Source organism: Oryzias melastigma, linkage group LG6, assembly GCF_002922805.2.
Source record: "Oryzias melastigma strain HK-1 linkage group LG6, ASM292280v2, whole genome shotgun sequence".
In the NCBI taxonomy this organism is placed as follows: domain Eukaryota; kingdom Metazoa; phylum Chordata; class Actinopteri; order Beloniformes; family Adrianichthyidae; genus Oryzias; species Oryzias melastigma.
The window spans coordinates 19,143,233-19,159,339 of NC_050517.1; the positions used below are offsets into that span (position 1 = coordinate 19,143,233).

General features: G+C 37.1%; 4 protein-coding genes across 4 annotated transcripts in view; 2 read left to right on the forward strand and 2 right to left on the reverse strand.

The window, feature by feature from the left end:
- Nucleotides 1-2,606, forward strand: part of rcn2 (reticulocalbin 2) — a 9,355-nt gene extending 6,749 nt beyond the window's left edge. Inside the window, exon 8 of the mRNA XM_024280821.2 lies at nucleotides 2,122-2,606. Coding sequence (XP_024136589.1) covers nucleotides 2,122-2,265 — 144 coding nt within the window. The 3' untranslated portion in view covers nucleotides 2,266-2,606. The remainder of the gene's footprint in view (nucleotides 1-2,121) is intronic.
- A 24-nt stretch (nucleotides 2,607-2,630) lies between these two features.
- Nucleotides 2,631-8,364, forward strand: pstpip1a (proline-serine-threonine phosphatase interacting protein 1a). The gene is made up of 15 exons (XM_024280820.2): nucleotides 2,631-2,925; nucleotides 3,374-3,474; nucleotides 3,556-3,630; nucleotides 3,719-3,753; nucleotides 3,874-3,980; nucleotides 4,061-4,123; nucleotides 4,517-4,621; nucleotides 5,234-5,279; nucleotides 5,451-5,530; nucleotides 5,862-5,960; nucleotides 6,028-6,124; nucleotides 6,251-6,338; nucleotides 6,414-6,490; nucleotides 6,887-6,981; nucleotides 7,068-8,364. The coding sequence occupies exons 1-15, from the start codon at nucleotides 2,896-2,898 to the stop codon at nucleotides 7,197-7,199; spliced, it is 1,230 nt and encodes a 409-aa protein (XP_024136588.1). The 5' UTR covers nucleotides 2,631-2,895; the 3' UTR covers nucleotides 7,200-8,364.
- Nucleotides 8,040-12,595, reverse strand: tspan3a (tetraspanin 3a). Its single transcript, XM_024280822.2, has 7 exons — nucleotides 12,380-12,595; nucleotides 11,565-11,756; nucleotides 10,807-10,881; nucleotides 10,613-10,714; nucleotides 10,369-10,521; nucleotides 10,208-10,291; nucleotides 8,040-8,679 (listed from the first exon to the last, which is right to left on the reverse strand). Exons 1-7 carry the CDS (start codon nucleotides 12,440-12,442, stop codon nucleotides 8,587-8,589), a joined length of 762 nt encoding a protein of 253 aa, XP_024136590.1. The 5' UTR covers nucleotides 12,443-12,595; the 3' UTR covers nucleotides 8,040-8,586.
- A 1,639-nt stretch (nucleotides 12,596-14,234) lies between these two features.
- On the reverse strand, nucleotides 14,235-15,890 carry ch25hl1.2 (cholesterol 25-hydroxylase like 1, tandem duplicate 2). The gene has a single exon (XM_024280901.2). It carries the CDS (start codon nucleotides 15,267-15,269, stop codon nucleotides 14,415-14,417), a length of 855 nt encoding a protein of 284 aa, XP_024136669.1. The 5' UTR covers nucleotides 15,270-15,890; the 3' UTR covers nucleotides 14,235-14,414.
- Nucleotides 15,891-16,107: the final 217 nt, after the last annotated feature.

The following is a 16,107-nucleotide window of genomic DNA, read 5'->3' on the forward strand; positions in this document are numbered from 1 at the left end:
ATAACTAAACAGCTTTAAATTGTACATCTTTTTTTTGTTAATTTTCAAGGCCTTTAGTGTTATTGTAAAATATACATTTTTTTACTTCCCTGTAATTGCATTGTTTTGATATCTCTCAGATCAATATGTACTTTTGTACCATCAAAAAATGTCTTTTTTAATTGGAAAATACAAACACTTTTGAGTAGTTATGTATAACAAGGGAATTTTGGGTATATTACAGAATTTATTTATTTATTTATTTATTTTTTTTTGCAGGATTAGCAAACGAACACCACTGAGCAAACAACTGTTGTCTAGTTAGTAGAAATGAACCTCTGCTTAACTTTTGGATGAGTTAGCATGTCTGTTCTGAGGGGTGTTACTGATTATACTGATATAATTGACCCACTTAGCAGCAGTTGTGTAAAGCTAAAGATAAGACAAACTTTTGCCCCGCCCCCAAGCTTAATGATGTCTAAAGGCTACTAAGCACAAAATAGTTGCACAAATGAGACAGACAGAGAAAAGAAAGAGACAGAGACATTTGCAAATGCAAATTTCAATGAAATTCTGATATTTCTTAAGAACAAAATAAAATTGTGCAAACGTTCACGATGCTGTTAAACTTAAGAACCTCTCCAAGACTTTTAATTGATGATTAAATTGTGGATTATTGATATTCTCATCATCGTTTTGTGAGGATTGTTAGATTTACATGGTTTTACACAGAATTTGGAGACTACAGTAAGTTTCCGTAATTGACAGCTTTAGCATTACAAGTTCGTATTCTGTGTTCCTGTGCGGTCAGTGTGAAGCCCATAAAACCTTCAAAAGCTTCTGTCATCCTAGATTGAAGCTGAACGAGCGGGTTTTGTTTTTTTTCACCCACACATTTTAGGTCCTAACACAAAAAGAGCTCCTTCACCCTGACATCTTCCCCCACTCTTTTTCCTCTGGCTTAGCTGCATTCAACATTTTTTTTTTTGGTTTACATTTTTTCTCTGCTACTCAGATTTAAAATTAGGCTTCTTTTTTAAGACATGACGCTTTATTTTTTAATTCCTTTAAAAGTTTTTGCTGATTACACTATCTCCTGCAGCATTCTGCCAAGCAAAGCATTTTTGTATGCATTGCACAACAACCAACACAATATTTGTGGATCTCTTCTGTGAAAAAAAAAAGATTTTTTTAGGAAAAATAACAGCATAGCATGTGCATTTATGCATAACTGAAAAGAAAAGTGCATTCAGGGGTGCAGAACAGTGTTTTCATACATATATTTGGCCACATACAGAACCCTAGAGCTTCCCATTTGTTGTTCGCAAAGTATGAATTAGCCATTGCTTAAAAGAATTAAAAACCCAAAGAACAAATTTTGAAGTTTTAGAGAAGCTTTTATTCCAAATAAATCTAGCTTTAGGGTTCTAAACAATTGAATAAAGCCTCATTAAGCTTCTAAAGTGGTAGTAGCGTAAAGGTTAAAGAGTCTAAAAATGGAAAAGAAGTGCATGCGTCTTTTTACTAACTCTTCTTAGTTCCTTCTGCAGCAACAGCTTCACTTTAATATTTTCTGAAGCCAATCAAGGAACTCAAATTACAATGAAGAATCATTCTGCTTTATTTATTTTTTAAAGTTGATATTTGTGAATCCTCAGTTTACCTTCTAGTTTTTAGCTTTTTGTACGGTTAAAAGTCTGACTTGGGCTTCTGAAAACACGAACTCTCCTTCCATTCAGCTTTTTATTTGTTACCACATGGATTGTCCTGATATTACTCAATCTTCACAAAGCTGCAGTTACAGGAAGCTGCTCTGATGTTTTTCTCAGTAATTTTTTTATTTTAAGTTCGCTCTGTACAAGTCAGTAGCTGCAGTCATAATTGATCTAACTGATGCTCAAACGTTTTAGACATTCTTATAAAAAAAAAAAATCAATTTTTCACATTTCTTGAAAATCTATTTTCATGTTTTGTAAAAGTTGTAAAGCACTCCTCGAAAAGTGAAATAAACAAGTGATATGATGCAAGCAAGCATATCATAAAACAAAATAGAAATGCACCTTCCAGACTTTTTAGCCACACCCCCTTTAGGATCAGTACAGATTTAATGTCCTTGATTCTTTCTAACTTTGTCATCAATAGGCTCTTCACCTCATCAAAGAAATGGACCAAGATGAGGACGAGCAGATTTCTTTGGAAGAAGTTTTGAAGAACCAAGAGACTTTTCTGAACAGTGAAGTGACAGACTACGGCAGGCAGCTGCACGGATCGCACGATGAATTATAAACCTGCTTTTGTGCTTTACATTTCTGTTATTTGTTTCGACAAAGACTTATAGAACGTTTCCTGTTTCAATTTGATGTTTGTGGTACTTTTGGGGTTTTAATACAAGACTAACAATAGAGGGAATGTACTTTTTAAAATGAGTCAGAGTACACTTTGAACTAACATATTACAAGGGATAGCTGCTAAATTGCACATTGTTGGAAATTTCTTTTATTGCATAATTTATTTCATGCAATAACTCATAGAAAGCAGTGAATTGCATTGAGAGTTGCACTGTAATTCCTTTACTTAAGTCCTCCTGTGAGGACATAATAAGAAATAATAAAATTTACCTCTCAAAAGTTGCTTGAGTTTTTTTTTTTTGGCTGTAATGTATGAGTCAAAGTGCTCTATGTTGTGTTACTGTCTCCTCACGTGTGAGCTCACTTGTTGCAACTGCTGACATGTTGCAGCTCTTCCTCATTCAAATGTAACAGCTACGAGTGAGTTACTGCATGAAGACTCGTTTCCTGAGTGGGTAGTGATCCATTTCACTTGCGTCGAGCCTCAAGCTGTTGCGCTGCAGCACATTTAAAGGAGATAGAAAGTTTACTTCTTTATATATAGAGAGATTTTTTTACCGCTGGCAAGATGGCTTTACAGTTTAAAGATGAATTCTGGGTGAGTTTTTGAAATGTTTTGTGGTTGTTTTACAGACCATTGTGTTAAATTTTTGTCATTAAACTCCTTTATAAAGACTTTTATTTTGAAAATTTTCATATAGTTTAAATTACTGTTCTTTTTCAGTTTGACATATTTCATGAGAAGTTTTTGAATATTTGTTAAATAGAATAGATGGAGTGTTATCTAGTTGACAAAAGATTCCTATGAGGTCACACCAGTTTCCAATCAGAGCCCAGAATACAACAATTTCCATTTAACTATAAAAAGTGCCATACCACCTACACATGGAAAGTAAAAAAACAACACAGTTTCAGTTATGATTGATTAATTTCTAATTGCACTTCTTAACCACAGGAACCTTTTGTCAAAGGTGGATACCGCCCACTGTAGTTTGTTAGTGATTTGCATTTTTGTGAAGAAACAAAGTTTGTGTTTGTGATCGCAGGGAAAAGAATTCATCAGCAATATCGGCTTTGAGATCATTATCCAAAGACTGAATGAGGGCCGGCGAACATGCAAAGATGTGGAGGAGCTTCTAAAAATGAGGTGCACTGACCGGTTTCTGGTAACCTGAGATTTCAAAGCCTCGGAAATATTCTCAACTTGTATTTTTGATTGTTGATGAAGGGCTTCAGCGGAGGAGAAATATGGAAAGGAGCTGATCTCCATTGCCCGAAAAGCTGGGGGTTTGAGTGAAGTTTGGTAGGTGGATTTATTTATAAATCAACAAAAGTTGGTTGTTTGACGAAAAGGTGCATATTATTGAAAGACGTAATTTCCGCTTTTGCAGCACTTTAAGATCATCGTTGGATGAAATGAAAACTCGTAAGCAACACTGCCCACTGATATTCCTTTTTTGTGTGTGTGGGTTGGAGGGGCTCTACATCAGGACTGTCTCCATTTTTCAGGACTGTCAATTCACATCACAATTTTGTTGTCTTTTAGAAATTGAAAATGTTGGAAACTTGCATATTCAGTTATCTGGAGTCCTAAAGGAGGAGATGAAAAGAATGGAGGAGTTCAGAGAACGTCAGAAAGAACAGAGAAGAAAGGCAAATATGCTTTATTATTATTGTTTGCAAAGTGGACGTACAACAATTTCTAATATTTTACATGCCCTACTTTCTTCTAGTTTGAAGCTACCATGGAGAAGACCCAGAAGAGTAAAGTCTCCCAGTACAAGAAAACAATAGATGTAAGATTAAGTTATGCTTTTAGAATATTCTAAAAAAGATTTTTAATTCAAATTGAATCACACATTTTGGTCAACAGGCTTCTATTAATGCAGTACAAACAAAAAAATAATCTGCATCATTGTTGGTGGTTTCCATAACTGTCAAACGGCTTTTCAGTTTTGGTTTATGCTCACTAGTAGCTCAGATACGTGAAATAGATTTTTTTCCCTCTGTTCTGAAAAGGAAGGAAATGAGGGGTGTATATTTTTTTCTCTGCTCGCACTTGACATCTCGTTATTTGACTGTATCCTTCCACCTCTTCTTCCTGTCAGTTGTTCAGAGTGAAGCACTGAAGGATAGTATATGTATTTTCAACGTGTTGCTCTTCTTTTTTTTTTTTCTCCGAAACCCAGTCTAAAAAGTCCTATGAGCAACGCTGCAAAGAAGCGGATGAGGCGGAACAAACGGCTGAGAGGTTAGGCGCCGCACCCTCAGCCACTCCTAAACAGATTGAGAAGGTAAATGTGTTTGATGGTTTCACTCATAAAAGAGCTGCAACTTGTAGCTTCTTAAAGTTAACTTTAGTTCAAGTATATCTGTCCTTAAAAAAGAGGAAAAAAATCATCAAATGTCAATTTGGGATGTCCGATTCCAATTAGAGATTGAGAGTTCAGCTTTTATCACCAGCAGTTACAAAGTGCCACACTGAGACTTTAAAAATGAATTCAAGTAAAGTAATACTTCTTTATTTGTGTGTGGTCATTTCCCATTTTTACTTGAGTTCACTTTTAGTGTCCTCAGAAAGCAGAACATTCATGTCTCATGAGTAACTAAAGAGCAGCAGTTATTGTATTGTAAAAACTCACATTGCAAACACAATTTTTGTATTGAAATAAACTCATGTGTTTTAAGACTTTTAGTGTAGACTGACAGACATTCATTTACAGACACATATTGTATATGCGTGTTTGTATAGAGATGTTCAAGAAGAATCATCCTCTGATAGAGATTGACTTGAATTGTTTGACAAATATTGTTCAAATATTAGGAAAATTTAAACTGTACGACAATAATCATACTTAGTAGTTTACAATATAACAGAATTATTAAATAGTTTTTTTTTCTTTTAGATGAACATCAAATGTAAGCAGTGCAGAGAAGCAGCAGTGGAAGCTGGTAAGAATAAACATCTCTTTATTATTTATTATTTTTCCATATTACTCAAATCGGTATTTCTTAATGAAGATTGTGAAGTTAAATACATAAAATCTAACCTACAAAGTTGATGCATGAACTTTAATTTAGACTCGACATGGTGAATTCTAACAATTTGTGTGTTTGTTTCAGAAAACCAGTACAGATCCAACATTGAATTGCTTAATGATGTTCACCGGCAGTGGGAGTCAACGCACACTGAGATCTGTGAGGTGGGTTATGTAAAATGTGAGGCATGCACCCCTAGAAAGTAGCTAGAAAGTAGCACGACTGCGCTTGCAGTACTTCCTTTAATCAGACTCGATGACTTCCGGACAAAGTCTTCTGTCGTCTGATAGAATTAGCTTAGCTGAAGCTGTCAACTTCAAAATGTCCTTATAAAGGCAGCTGTGAGTCACAGCTCAACGGTGAAGGACAAGTACAGAAAAAAGTACAAATCACATCTCCAAACCTTTTCCTCTGAAGAAAGTTCCTGTATATTCTAATTGGCAAATCATTTTAGAGACAAGATTTTCTAAATTGTGTCAAACTGCTGTTCCATAGATATTTCAGCAACAAGAAGAGGACCGAATCAACATCCTGAGGAACGCGATTTGGGTTCACTGCAACCATCTGTCAATGCAGTGTGTCAAAGACGACGAGGTGAGTGTAGATGTGCTCGACACGTGTGCGGCAGGCCTCCGTTTGTGACAAATGACTGCTCTTTCAGTGTTACGAGAACGTAAGAAATGTGCTCGAAAACTGTGACACCATCACAGACAACAACTACTTTGTGGAGAGGAATAAGACCTGCTCGACGCCCCCAGGTAGGCGCTCAACTCTTACCCTTCCTGATTGAAATTTGAATATGTTCCATGGCGACTGGTCATTTGAATATTATCACCCAGCTGTGCAGATGTTCCGGCTGCACTGAACCTTCTCTCTGTCTGCAGGACCAATCGAGTTCCAAGCTTATTACGATAATCATACTTCATCTGAGAAAAACGGCTCCCCTGGATTTGTAGGAGAAGTCAAGAAAAGGTTTAATAACATGTTTTTATAATGATGATAAATTGTTGTTTAGCTGTAAATTAACAAGGTTTGTTCAACTTGTAGATTTTCAAACCTGCTTCAAGGGACCTGCGCCACGAGCTCCAAAGAGAGCAACAATGAGCCTGTTGCACAACCTCCGGGTAAGTTATTCAAGTCACACTGCAGTTATGAAATAGTGAAATAAATAAATGCAAAGTCACTCAGTCCTAATATTAAAAAGAGAAGAAACTAATAATTTAGTGATACTGATTCTGTAACTCAAAGCTGATGTGGAGGCCAGGCTAACTAGTGAGAAGATGGATGATTTAGTAAAAATGCTACAATGCTAACATAAAAAATAAGTTAAAATGGAAAAGGGCAAAGGTTTCAGTAGCTCTCGCAGTAGTGTTGTGTGACTATGCCAAAAAATAAAGCTTGGGAGGAAGTATCCAGTATGCCACAAAGAGTAGACTCGATCTTCAGGTTCTCCACTCAAGATATATAATATGTACGGTTGCAAATTACATGTTGATGAGCAACCAATTTTGTTTTCTTAGTAAATTCAACAGACGGCGTTTATGCTTCCATCCCTGGTGAAAATCTCCAAATGAACAATATGGAGTACAGGGCTGTGTACAACTACCTGCCACAGGTCTGCAGCTTTCCACTGTTTCGATTCAACTTTGAAAAGTTTTAAATGCTGATCATTTAGAGAGCAAATGTTCAATCTTTCTTTAGATGGAAGACGAGCTTTCGTTATGTGTTGGGGATGTCGTGGTAGCCCTCGATCAGGGCGAAGATGGCTGGTGGAAGGTGCAAAGAAATGGTTCTTCAGGACTGGTTCCAGGTTCCTACCTGGAAAAAGTATGATCACCAGCCGGAAAACATGTATTTCAACGTGTACAATTATCATTTCAAACTACCTTGTGTTTTGTTTTTATTGAAGTTACTGGTTTGTAGGATTTTTTTATGTTTTCACTTTGACCCCACCTGGTGGTAGCAATGCAAACAGTGCACAGATAAAGCAGTTATTTACTGCATGCTAAGTGCAATCCTTCGAACAAAAAAACTATAAAACCACATTTGTGAATTCAGTGAAACACAAATATTGTGGTTGTTTTAACTAGTCATGATGAACCCAAGCTGTTTTTGTTCACTGATGGCTGGGAGATTTGCAAAGCTTGTGCACAGAATCATGGCACTAATTTCTATGCATGAAGTGTTTTTACTTTTTGTGACAAATACCATTTATTTAATGCTCTAAAACTATCAAGATGTTCTGCTGTTGTAGTGCATTTGGTTTATAGCTGTACATATTTCTTGTTTTTGAGATGCACGCTTCAAAGATGTTATATATTTAATGTCAATTTAATTATTTGTTTTAATAGAAAAAATACTTGATGCTGAAATGATGCACTGTGTTTTTTTCTAAATCACCAAAGTAGAAAAAAATAGATGATTTCAACATTACATCAGGGCAGATTGGTCACATAGGTTATAGTCCAGGAAGTTACTTGGCTTTGGCATTTGGTTGCTTTGCTGCAAGGTCAATGAAGTAAGGCGTTGTCAAGTAACCACACTTGAGCCTCCTTATAACTGTGTAAATGTGCAATAGTTATTTATAAATCACAAACTGCTGTAGAGCCATATTAGGCATTTCTGCTGTGTTTCATGTTTTATCTGGACGGAGGAAACCACCACAACAGAAACTGAAGAAAACAGAAAATATATAATTTAATGTTTTACACTCCATTTTACATGCAAATTAAGATACTAAATAACAAAAGACAAAAACATTGATCAAAACCAGGTATATGTCAGAAAAGATAAACTAAATTGACAACACTATTGACTTGGGGTCCAATAGTATACTTTTTTTTTTAACAATATACTAGAAAAAGGGTCAAATTTTCCCAATTACCAAGAGTTAGTGTTAAATAAATATTTGTTCTGATAGTAAATAATGAATATTCTCATTGTTTAAGTTAAGTAACTGATTTAGAATATATATAATATAGTAGAAAGTTCATACACAGTGCAAACTACCAATGAAAATCATGTCAGTGTTTAAATGCTTAAAGTAAAATTGAAATGCTTTACTAACCATAGATCACTTCAGCCAAAAGCTTGTAGGTAGAACAGTTTGAAGACGTGTGTTTACTGTCCAAACTGTGGGTTGAGGTTAGTGTGGTAACAGATTTGACATGCTGTCGCCCATGGCCATTCTAAAAGAGGGTCATGGTGAGTTTTGTTCTTCTCAAGCTTGAGTGCCGCCTGCAAGAAGAAGCTCATAGGCCGGATCTTTGCTTCTGTGGCAAAGCACAAGACACGCACACAGCATCCCCATCATCTGGAAGAAAGACACAATATGTTCTTCACTTGTTTTATCAAGCCTCCACAGTGTAATAAAACATCCGGATTTGTGTTTTTTATTAATTACAACAAATTTAGCAGATGCAATTTATGCTTTCTGTATTTTATAGAAGATTTACATAGTGTTTAATTATCAGGTGGGGAAATTGCAGACCACCAACTTGGTACCCCGAGCCTCAACTCGTCAAAGAGAGGAAACCACAGTTGCTGATAGATCACCAAAGGCACAGCAGAGAGTTTGTCTTTTATTTTGGTGTTATCTATAAGGTAATTAAAAAATGGCTGACCTAAAAACATTTTTTGTTGCATTTGAAACCACCCTATAATAATATTGTTTAAACTTTGACTCTTACTATTTTGTCATTTTCAAACAGATCTGTGAAAAATCAACTTTTTGAGCTTTTAATTGTATTATAAAGTTCATCCCGCACTATAAACAACCTCAAAGCGGCATTTTGATCTGTTCACACATTTCTGAGTGTTCCTCTAAAAACTTACACCCTCAACAGCAGCCCCTCCCATACCCACGAAAACGAGCGGGTTCTCACGAGGTGACAGTTGCCCTGGCTCGTGCGCAGTCATGCAGATGCCGGCTGTCTGTGGTGTTTGTGTTGTGAGCCAGTGTAACGATGACCAAAAAACACTCATTGGATTTAGTGTTTAAACTTTGTGCGGTGGTATACGCCAAAGCACATTCTGGTGAGGAATCTGCACGATTCGGAACGTATCAGAGAGTGGCGCAAGCAGATAAGACAGCTGCAGAAAACGAGGCAAACGATTTCCTGGTGGAAAAAGTAAGCGACAAATTAGAAGAACCGGTTTGAACATGGATTATTAAACAAAGACGGAAAGGTGCGTGTCATTTCCGTGAAAGCGAAGAGGATTTTTGATACAGAGATTAATGATGCTTCAAAGAGAAAAGAAACGTTCACAGCCAGTGCTATACAATGTTTCAATAAATCTTGAAATGCTCATCTGGTGTTTTCTGCATTTTGTAACCAAATTTCATCACAAAATGAACCTTTTAGCCATCACCATTCTGTCTGTAATGGAAGAAATGCCTGGGCTACTTCAGGCAGATACACAATACACACAGCCCTCTTTGCACAAATGTGGATGTTTGTTTTTGTGGTTGAAACACATAGCTGTCAAGGCTGGCTCTAGGATAGCGTCATGAAATGGGCGGCAACCACAGGGAGCAAAAAGTGGAGCCTCCGAGATCGAGGCGTTTTACTTCCACGTACGAAAAGAGTTCACGAAAATGACTTTTATTTCATAAATAACTTGCTCTTTAGTGTACCAATGGTAATATATGATTATTTATATGACATAGTTTACTCTGAAAGACTTAAGAAAAACATGTTATAGGCCCTTTAAAAGTCTCGTCCTGAAACTTAAGAATAAAAGCAACATTTTGGGTATTTTCATTCAAATACTAGAACTTGGTTAACATTTTAGGTGCCAGAAAAAAATGAAACACATAGAACTTGGAAGAAATAAAATACCTGAAGGGCGGCAAATGTCAGTGCAGTCCAGATGACATACATCATGATCTCCTTGAGCTTTTTCACAACAAGAGCTTCACAACCCTAGACACACAAACAAAAACATACTCAAGTATAATAAACTACAAGTGGGTGCTCTATAGCATCAAGAATGTATTTACTTCTTGGAAGAGATCCTCTGGATGGGTAAGAGACCCTGTGCAGCCTGGAACAGTAGTTTTGCAACAGCTAATGGGCACGCTGTTGTTTTTGGTTTCTTCATACCAGCGTGTTTTCAGCCAGTCTGTGTAGTTATGGATTCCACAGCACTGGAGCTAAAAAGAAAAGCAATCAAATAGGAAAACAGTTTAGTGTTGATTATTATAAAACATAAAGAGATAAAACAAAGTGCTGTTTTTTTCTAACCTGCCTCTGGGCGTAATCGATGGCCCGGCTCTGGGAGTTGCTGTTGGTGCCGTTGTACTTTTCATAAACTTCTATGATGGAGCTGTTCACTTCATCTTCAATCTGTGAAGTTCAAGTACAGTTGTGGAGCAGCCCCACAAGTGAGGCCAAGAAAAAAATACAAATATGCTCCAAGTTATGCTTAACATTCTCACCTTTGCTCTGTAAACATATCCAAGAACCACCACTGCCACCTCTGACATAAAAACCAGCAGAAGAATGACGACGAACTGCGAGTGAAATGTCAACAGTTAGGAAGCAGAGAACACAGCAAGTCTTTAAGGTCTAGATCAGAGGTCTGTACCCTGAGGCTACAGAGCCCTTAGAACATTGAAAAGTAAAAGTTTTTAACTTTAAAAAGTAAGTTTAAAGCAAAAACTAACCAGAATTCACCAGATTCTATTTTTCAACAAATTCAAGATTTGTGAGATCAGTGAGCCTTATAGTTATCATTTACAATTATGGCTGAGGTGAACCACAAATAATAGAATAAACTGTTTTTTAATCATTCTTGAAATTACTCAATTCTACAATACTTGCAGAAAGATGGTCCGATGTGACACAGGGTGTCTTTTATTTTGAAAGGAAATCCTGTGAACCTCTGTTTAAAGTTATTTAATATTTTTTTGGGGGAAAGCTTTTGCTAATGCTTTTTTATGCAAAGCAAAACAATACTTGGTTTATACTAATCCTAATAGTGACAGTAAAATATCAGCGTTCTTTTTTTCTAAAGGGTGAAGTAAGGCTTGGTGGCTCCTATCTGGGTTGTGCTCAATAAGTTATCGACCCAAATGGCTCCTAAAGTGTTGCAGGTTGCAGACTCCTGGTCTAGATTCATGCCTTGTAGCTTTTCAAAATGTAAACTAATGATGCAGAAAATTGTAAATAAACACCCAGAGCTACAATTACTGACCGTTGTAAGGCCACAATAGCTCTCCCTCACTGTAGCGTAGCATCCAACAAGTCCAATCACAAAAAGGAGGGCTCCAACTGCAATGATGATCACCGCAGGGATAAGCGTGTAGGCATCTTCAAAGAAGTGGTCATAGTCGTCATAGGTGATGAAGACATAGGCTCCAGCATAGCACAAGATACCAGCAGCAGCCTGTAGGTGACAAACAAGCTTCCATTGAATAATACATGGGGAAATGTAGGACAACACAACTTGTCCTGTCTTGTCATTGGAAATTTTTACAGCTTCAAATCAAAGTGCCAAAATATCTTCACATATTCTATCATTGAACACTTTATGGTTCTTAACTAAAATTGCTCTTTCTGCAGAACAGAAAAGTAATTTTACAAACACCCATAAGCATCATTTTATGTTTTGCCCAAACTTTAGATTTTTTTTGTAGATTTACAAAAACAATCTGATTTTAATATTTCATTACATAAATAAAGGTTGGCTTTTTGTTGCTATTTTATTGTTTAGCATTGACAGCAAGATGTTCTATTTTGAATGAAAGATGATACTATTTTTTTTTCCCTCCTCGGTGGCTTAAAATAGACCACAAACAGTTGATTCTAATAAAGACTGGATTTATTTTACTATTCCTGTGCAAATCATTATGCTACCCAAATCTACTTTATGTGCGATATTTTTTCAAAAGTCTATTTAAACCAGTCCGCTGTGGTCTAACAGCTGCGACTGACTGCAGTCTGCTTGATCCGGCTGGCATCCGGCGTGACGCACGATCAAACCCCGCAGGAAGATCCCAACAAACCTACCCAGAAGAGCAGATTCAGAAAGACCAGGACCGTTTTGGAGGAGGTGACGCCGCACTGCCCCATTTTCAAAGCGATCCGCGTCCCGTTAGTCGAAAAGACGAAGTTTCACCCGGTCATGTCCGTCACTTCCAACAGCCATACTCCACAGAGGCTGAGTCAGGGCGCACCGGCGGCGCAGCGCCACCAACACCACAGGAATAATTACTACAGCCAGCTCTGAGTCACGTGTTACCTAGGAGATTTGTGTTCTCAAATACTGAAGTCTGAGAACACCCCAGGAGATATTGCTGATTTAAAACATAATTATACACCCTTTGTGTGGCAAAGGCCACACAAAGGGTGTATGAGGACCTGTATGACAGGTTGGAAACAATGGAGGGAGAGGCTAGTTTGTACAAATAGGCAGAGCAGAGAGATTAGGGAGAATAATTTCCAGTAGGTTAAAGTGGTCAGAGACACAAATGAGTTGATAAATCCTTCAAATGTGATGAAAAAAATACAGCAAATCTACTAATTTCATGTCTGCAAATGTGGGATTGAGAATGTGTGAGTGTCTTTGAACGAAATACACATAATGCAGCCACTCATATGATCAACTTATTTTGGAAATTAACTTCCACATTGTGGATGGATTCTTCCCTTTATGTTCAATCTTGAAAACTTGAATGTCTTATAAAATTAAAAAAAGATGTAGCCAAGAAAAAAATATATTATATATTAAATTAATTTATAAGAATGGCTTTTATTTTCATAAATTGTCTTTAAAAAGAAAAACCCTATTTAATCTTTTGCTGATTGAAACTATTAACTATATTAAATCTATAAAACTTGTGTTCATTTAATAGAGCTATCAAGACTCGTGAATAAAACCACAATAAAGACCACAGCCTACTATCCATCACATTTAAAATACTGTGTATTTCTTGTAACAAACACTAGCATTCTGATTTTTAAGTGTTTAAAATCCTAAAACCAAATGGTGGTTTTGGAAAAGCTGGGAGGCTGTTCCAGAGAATCCCAAAATAAACATGAAAATATTTTAATCAGAAGTACAAATGTATCTGGATATATTTTTTTGTTTGTTTTATATTTAAATCATCCAATTTTTCTAAATTGAGCCTATCAAATGGTTTGATCCAAGTAAATCTGGATGGCTGTTCATCTTTCCTTTGCCTAAAGGAGTTCATCCCTGGCATTTAACAATTGTAGATCCATCCAAAAAAAATTATATTTTAATAAACACTGTGCAACTTCCAAGAGGGAGAAAAGGCAAAAAGGGTTTAAAATTTCAGAAGCTGCAAATAATGTAAGGATTTCTAGCAGAACAGAAGATGTTGAAACTCTCCTCAGAAGGGAGACAGCTCATGTCGGATATTTTGGTGATAAAGCCAGCCAGACAACGAAAAAAAATGTGATTTTAAATAGGATCCTGCATTAGTCGGTAACCTTAATTTTCTGGTTACTTTTCTGACTTTCCACCTCCAATTTTTTTTCAAAAAATGCATCCAAAAAATTTTGACTTAATATGTTTTAGATAATAATTGAGCCTCTTCTTTTTCTTCCTTAACAATTCTGAAAACTACTTCCACTGCACAGCTTATAATAACATTTAAAATACTATTAATTTTAAGAAAGTACATGTTTATGTTTATACTTCAAAAATATGATGGCTGTTCTTTGTTAAGAAGAGAAGTGAGATCACTGCATTGCTTATATTGATTCAATTATGAGTTTTCCGTATGTCTTAGACCATTTTTATTCCATCTGACAACATTTGAAAATGAAGCATATCAAAGTTTTAAGTATGATAACTGACAGTGATCTGTGAATTCAAAAAACAATGCATTGTGGGAGATTCAAAATAAGTTTAAATCAATAAAGAACACATGCTAACAAACAAATGCAAACATGCATTTGCACTGTAACTCTTCAAACAAATTCACAACAGTAATAGTTGACAGATCCACTCAAAATGTAAATTTAAAAGCATTAATTTATGCAAAGGTATCATTGAGCACAGCCTTTTTGTAGCTTGTTATCTTGTTGTCTTATCTGTATCCTTCTCTGAAGAAGAGGGCGAAGTACCACTATGTGTGCCAAATATTATGTCCCAGTGACTGAAGTGTGGAGCAAAGTTGGTGTTGGGTTTCTGGTGGTGCACATCGTGCTTGCTGGGGCCTCCATAGAAGCCACATGGAAACAGATGTGTTGTAGACCAGGGAAAATCATACCCACAGTGATCTTCTATGGAAACATATACATGGAACACCATGAAGGCCCATGTGGTGAGTAGATGGGACTTTAGGATAATAGGATTAAGGGTGGTCCAAAACCCCACCGTGATCAGCTCCCAACCACTCAAACATTGGGTGGCCAGAGCAAACGGCGAAGAGTATTGGTGGTGGATGGCGTGGAAGGTAACGTAAAGCCACCGGATCTTGTGATGGAGCAGGTGCCAAATGTAGTACTGAAAATCGAAAAGCAGTAGATTGCCTATGACCCCGGAAAGCAGTTCAAAGAGCGATGGAGCCTGGTCTGGTAGGTCCACCGGTGGCCTCCATACCCACTGGGCCACCGACGCAGGGAGCACAAGAAACATGTGGTTGAACAATGTGACCGAAGCGCAGTGCAGCACTGAAGAGGCTGTTGGCCGACGGCTTGGTTGAATCTTAAATTGCTGGATCCATGCCCACATCTCCCCCATGATGTCACAGGCAAGAAAAGGTATGCAAAAGACAAAATAGGATGAGACGGTCAGTGCCACTGGAAAAAGTGGAGATCGCAAATAATCTTTGTAGTTGAGCCTCAGGCTGTCCCACAGTGGCTGCAGCAGAGAGCCATTCCCAAAGTACGTGATCCAAACATCCACAAAGCTTTTTGAGAGCTCCATCCCGAAACCAAAACAAGTATCTTAAAGCCTCTTTATGCTTCAGTCAGATAAAGCAGCGTTGCTATACATTGTAGGTGAGCCTTTCTAAAGTTGAGCTTCTGCTGTAGCATCAAGTGACGGCCTGACCCAACTAATAATTTATAAACTGTCTTTCACGAGTAATAGATTATTTATCCTTCTCTGTTCACTCAATACTACTTAATTATAATTTAAAAGCACACCCCTTCAAAGTCAAGAGAGTGAACTTTTTCAGACATACAACAAAATTAAAAACTGCTGCTGTCTAGTTGGGTTGGGTTGTTGCCGCTGTAAGCGCTTCTTAAAACTTTAACGATGAAAAAAGCAGAGAAGGAAACAGGTTCAAAGCAGAGGTTTGTCTTTTTTACTTATATAAAATTGCTTGGAAATTAACCCCCCTCCCTGCATTTTGGTTGAAAAAGAAAAAATTAATTACAGTCTATAGTTTAACAGTTAAAACCCCCTACTTTCATCTTAAATACAGTCAGTTAGTGCTTTTGCTTTTAAATGAAGAGTCTCACGGTTTGAGGCCTAGCTGGAATCTGCAAATCTAAGACCCGCAGAGTACGCCAAATTCATTTTTCGCCTAGGGCGCCATGCAGCCCTGGGCCTGGCCTGTCCAGGACACATTGTCATATGAGCTTGTAGATTAATTTACTAACCTGATGCATGTCCTTTCTCAGACTGGCAGCCATACGAGGCCTACTGGCATGCTGCAGGCAACTGCTCATAGATAACACCTAAAGAAAGCAGAAAGGTGAAGTAAAGATTTTTCAAATTTTCAATCCCCCAATTCCATACACTGGCCAAGGATTAGTCC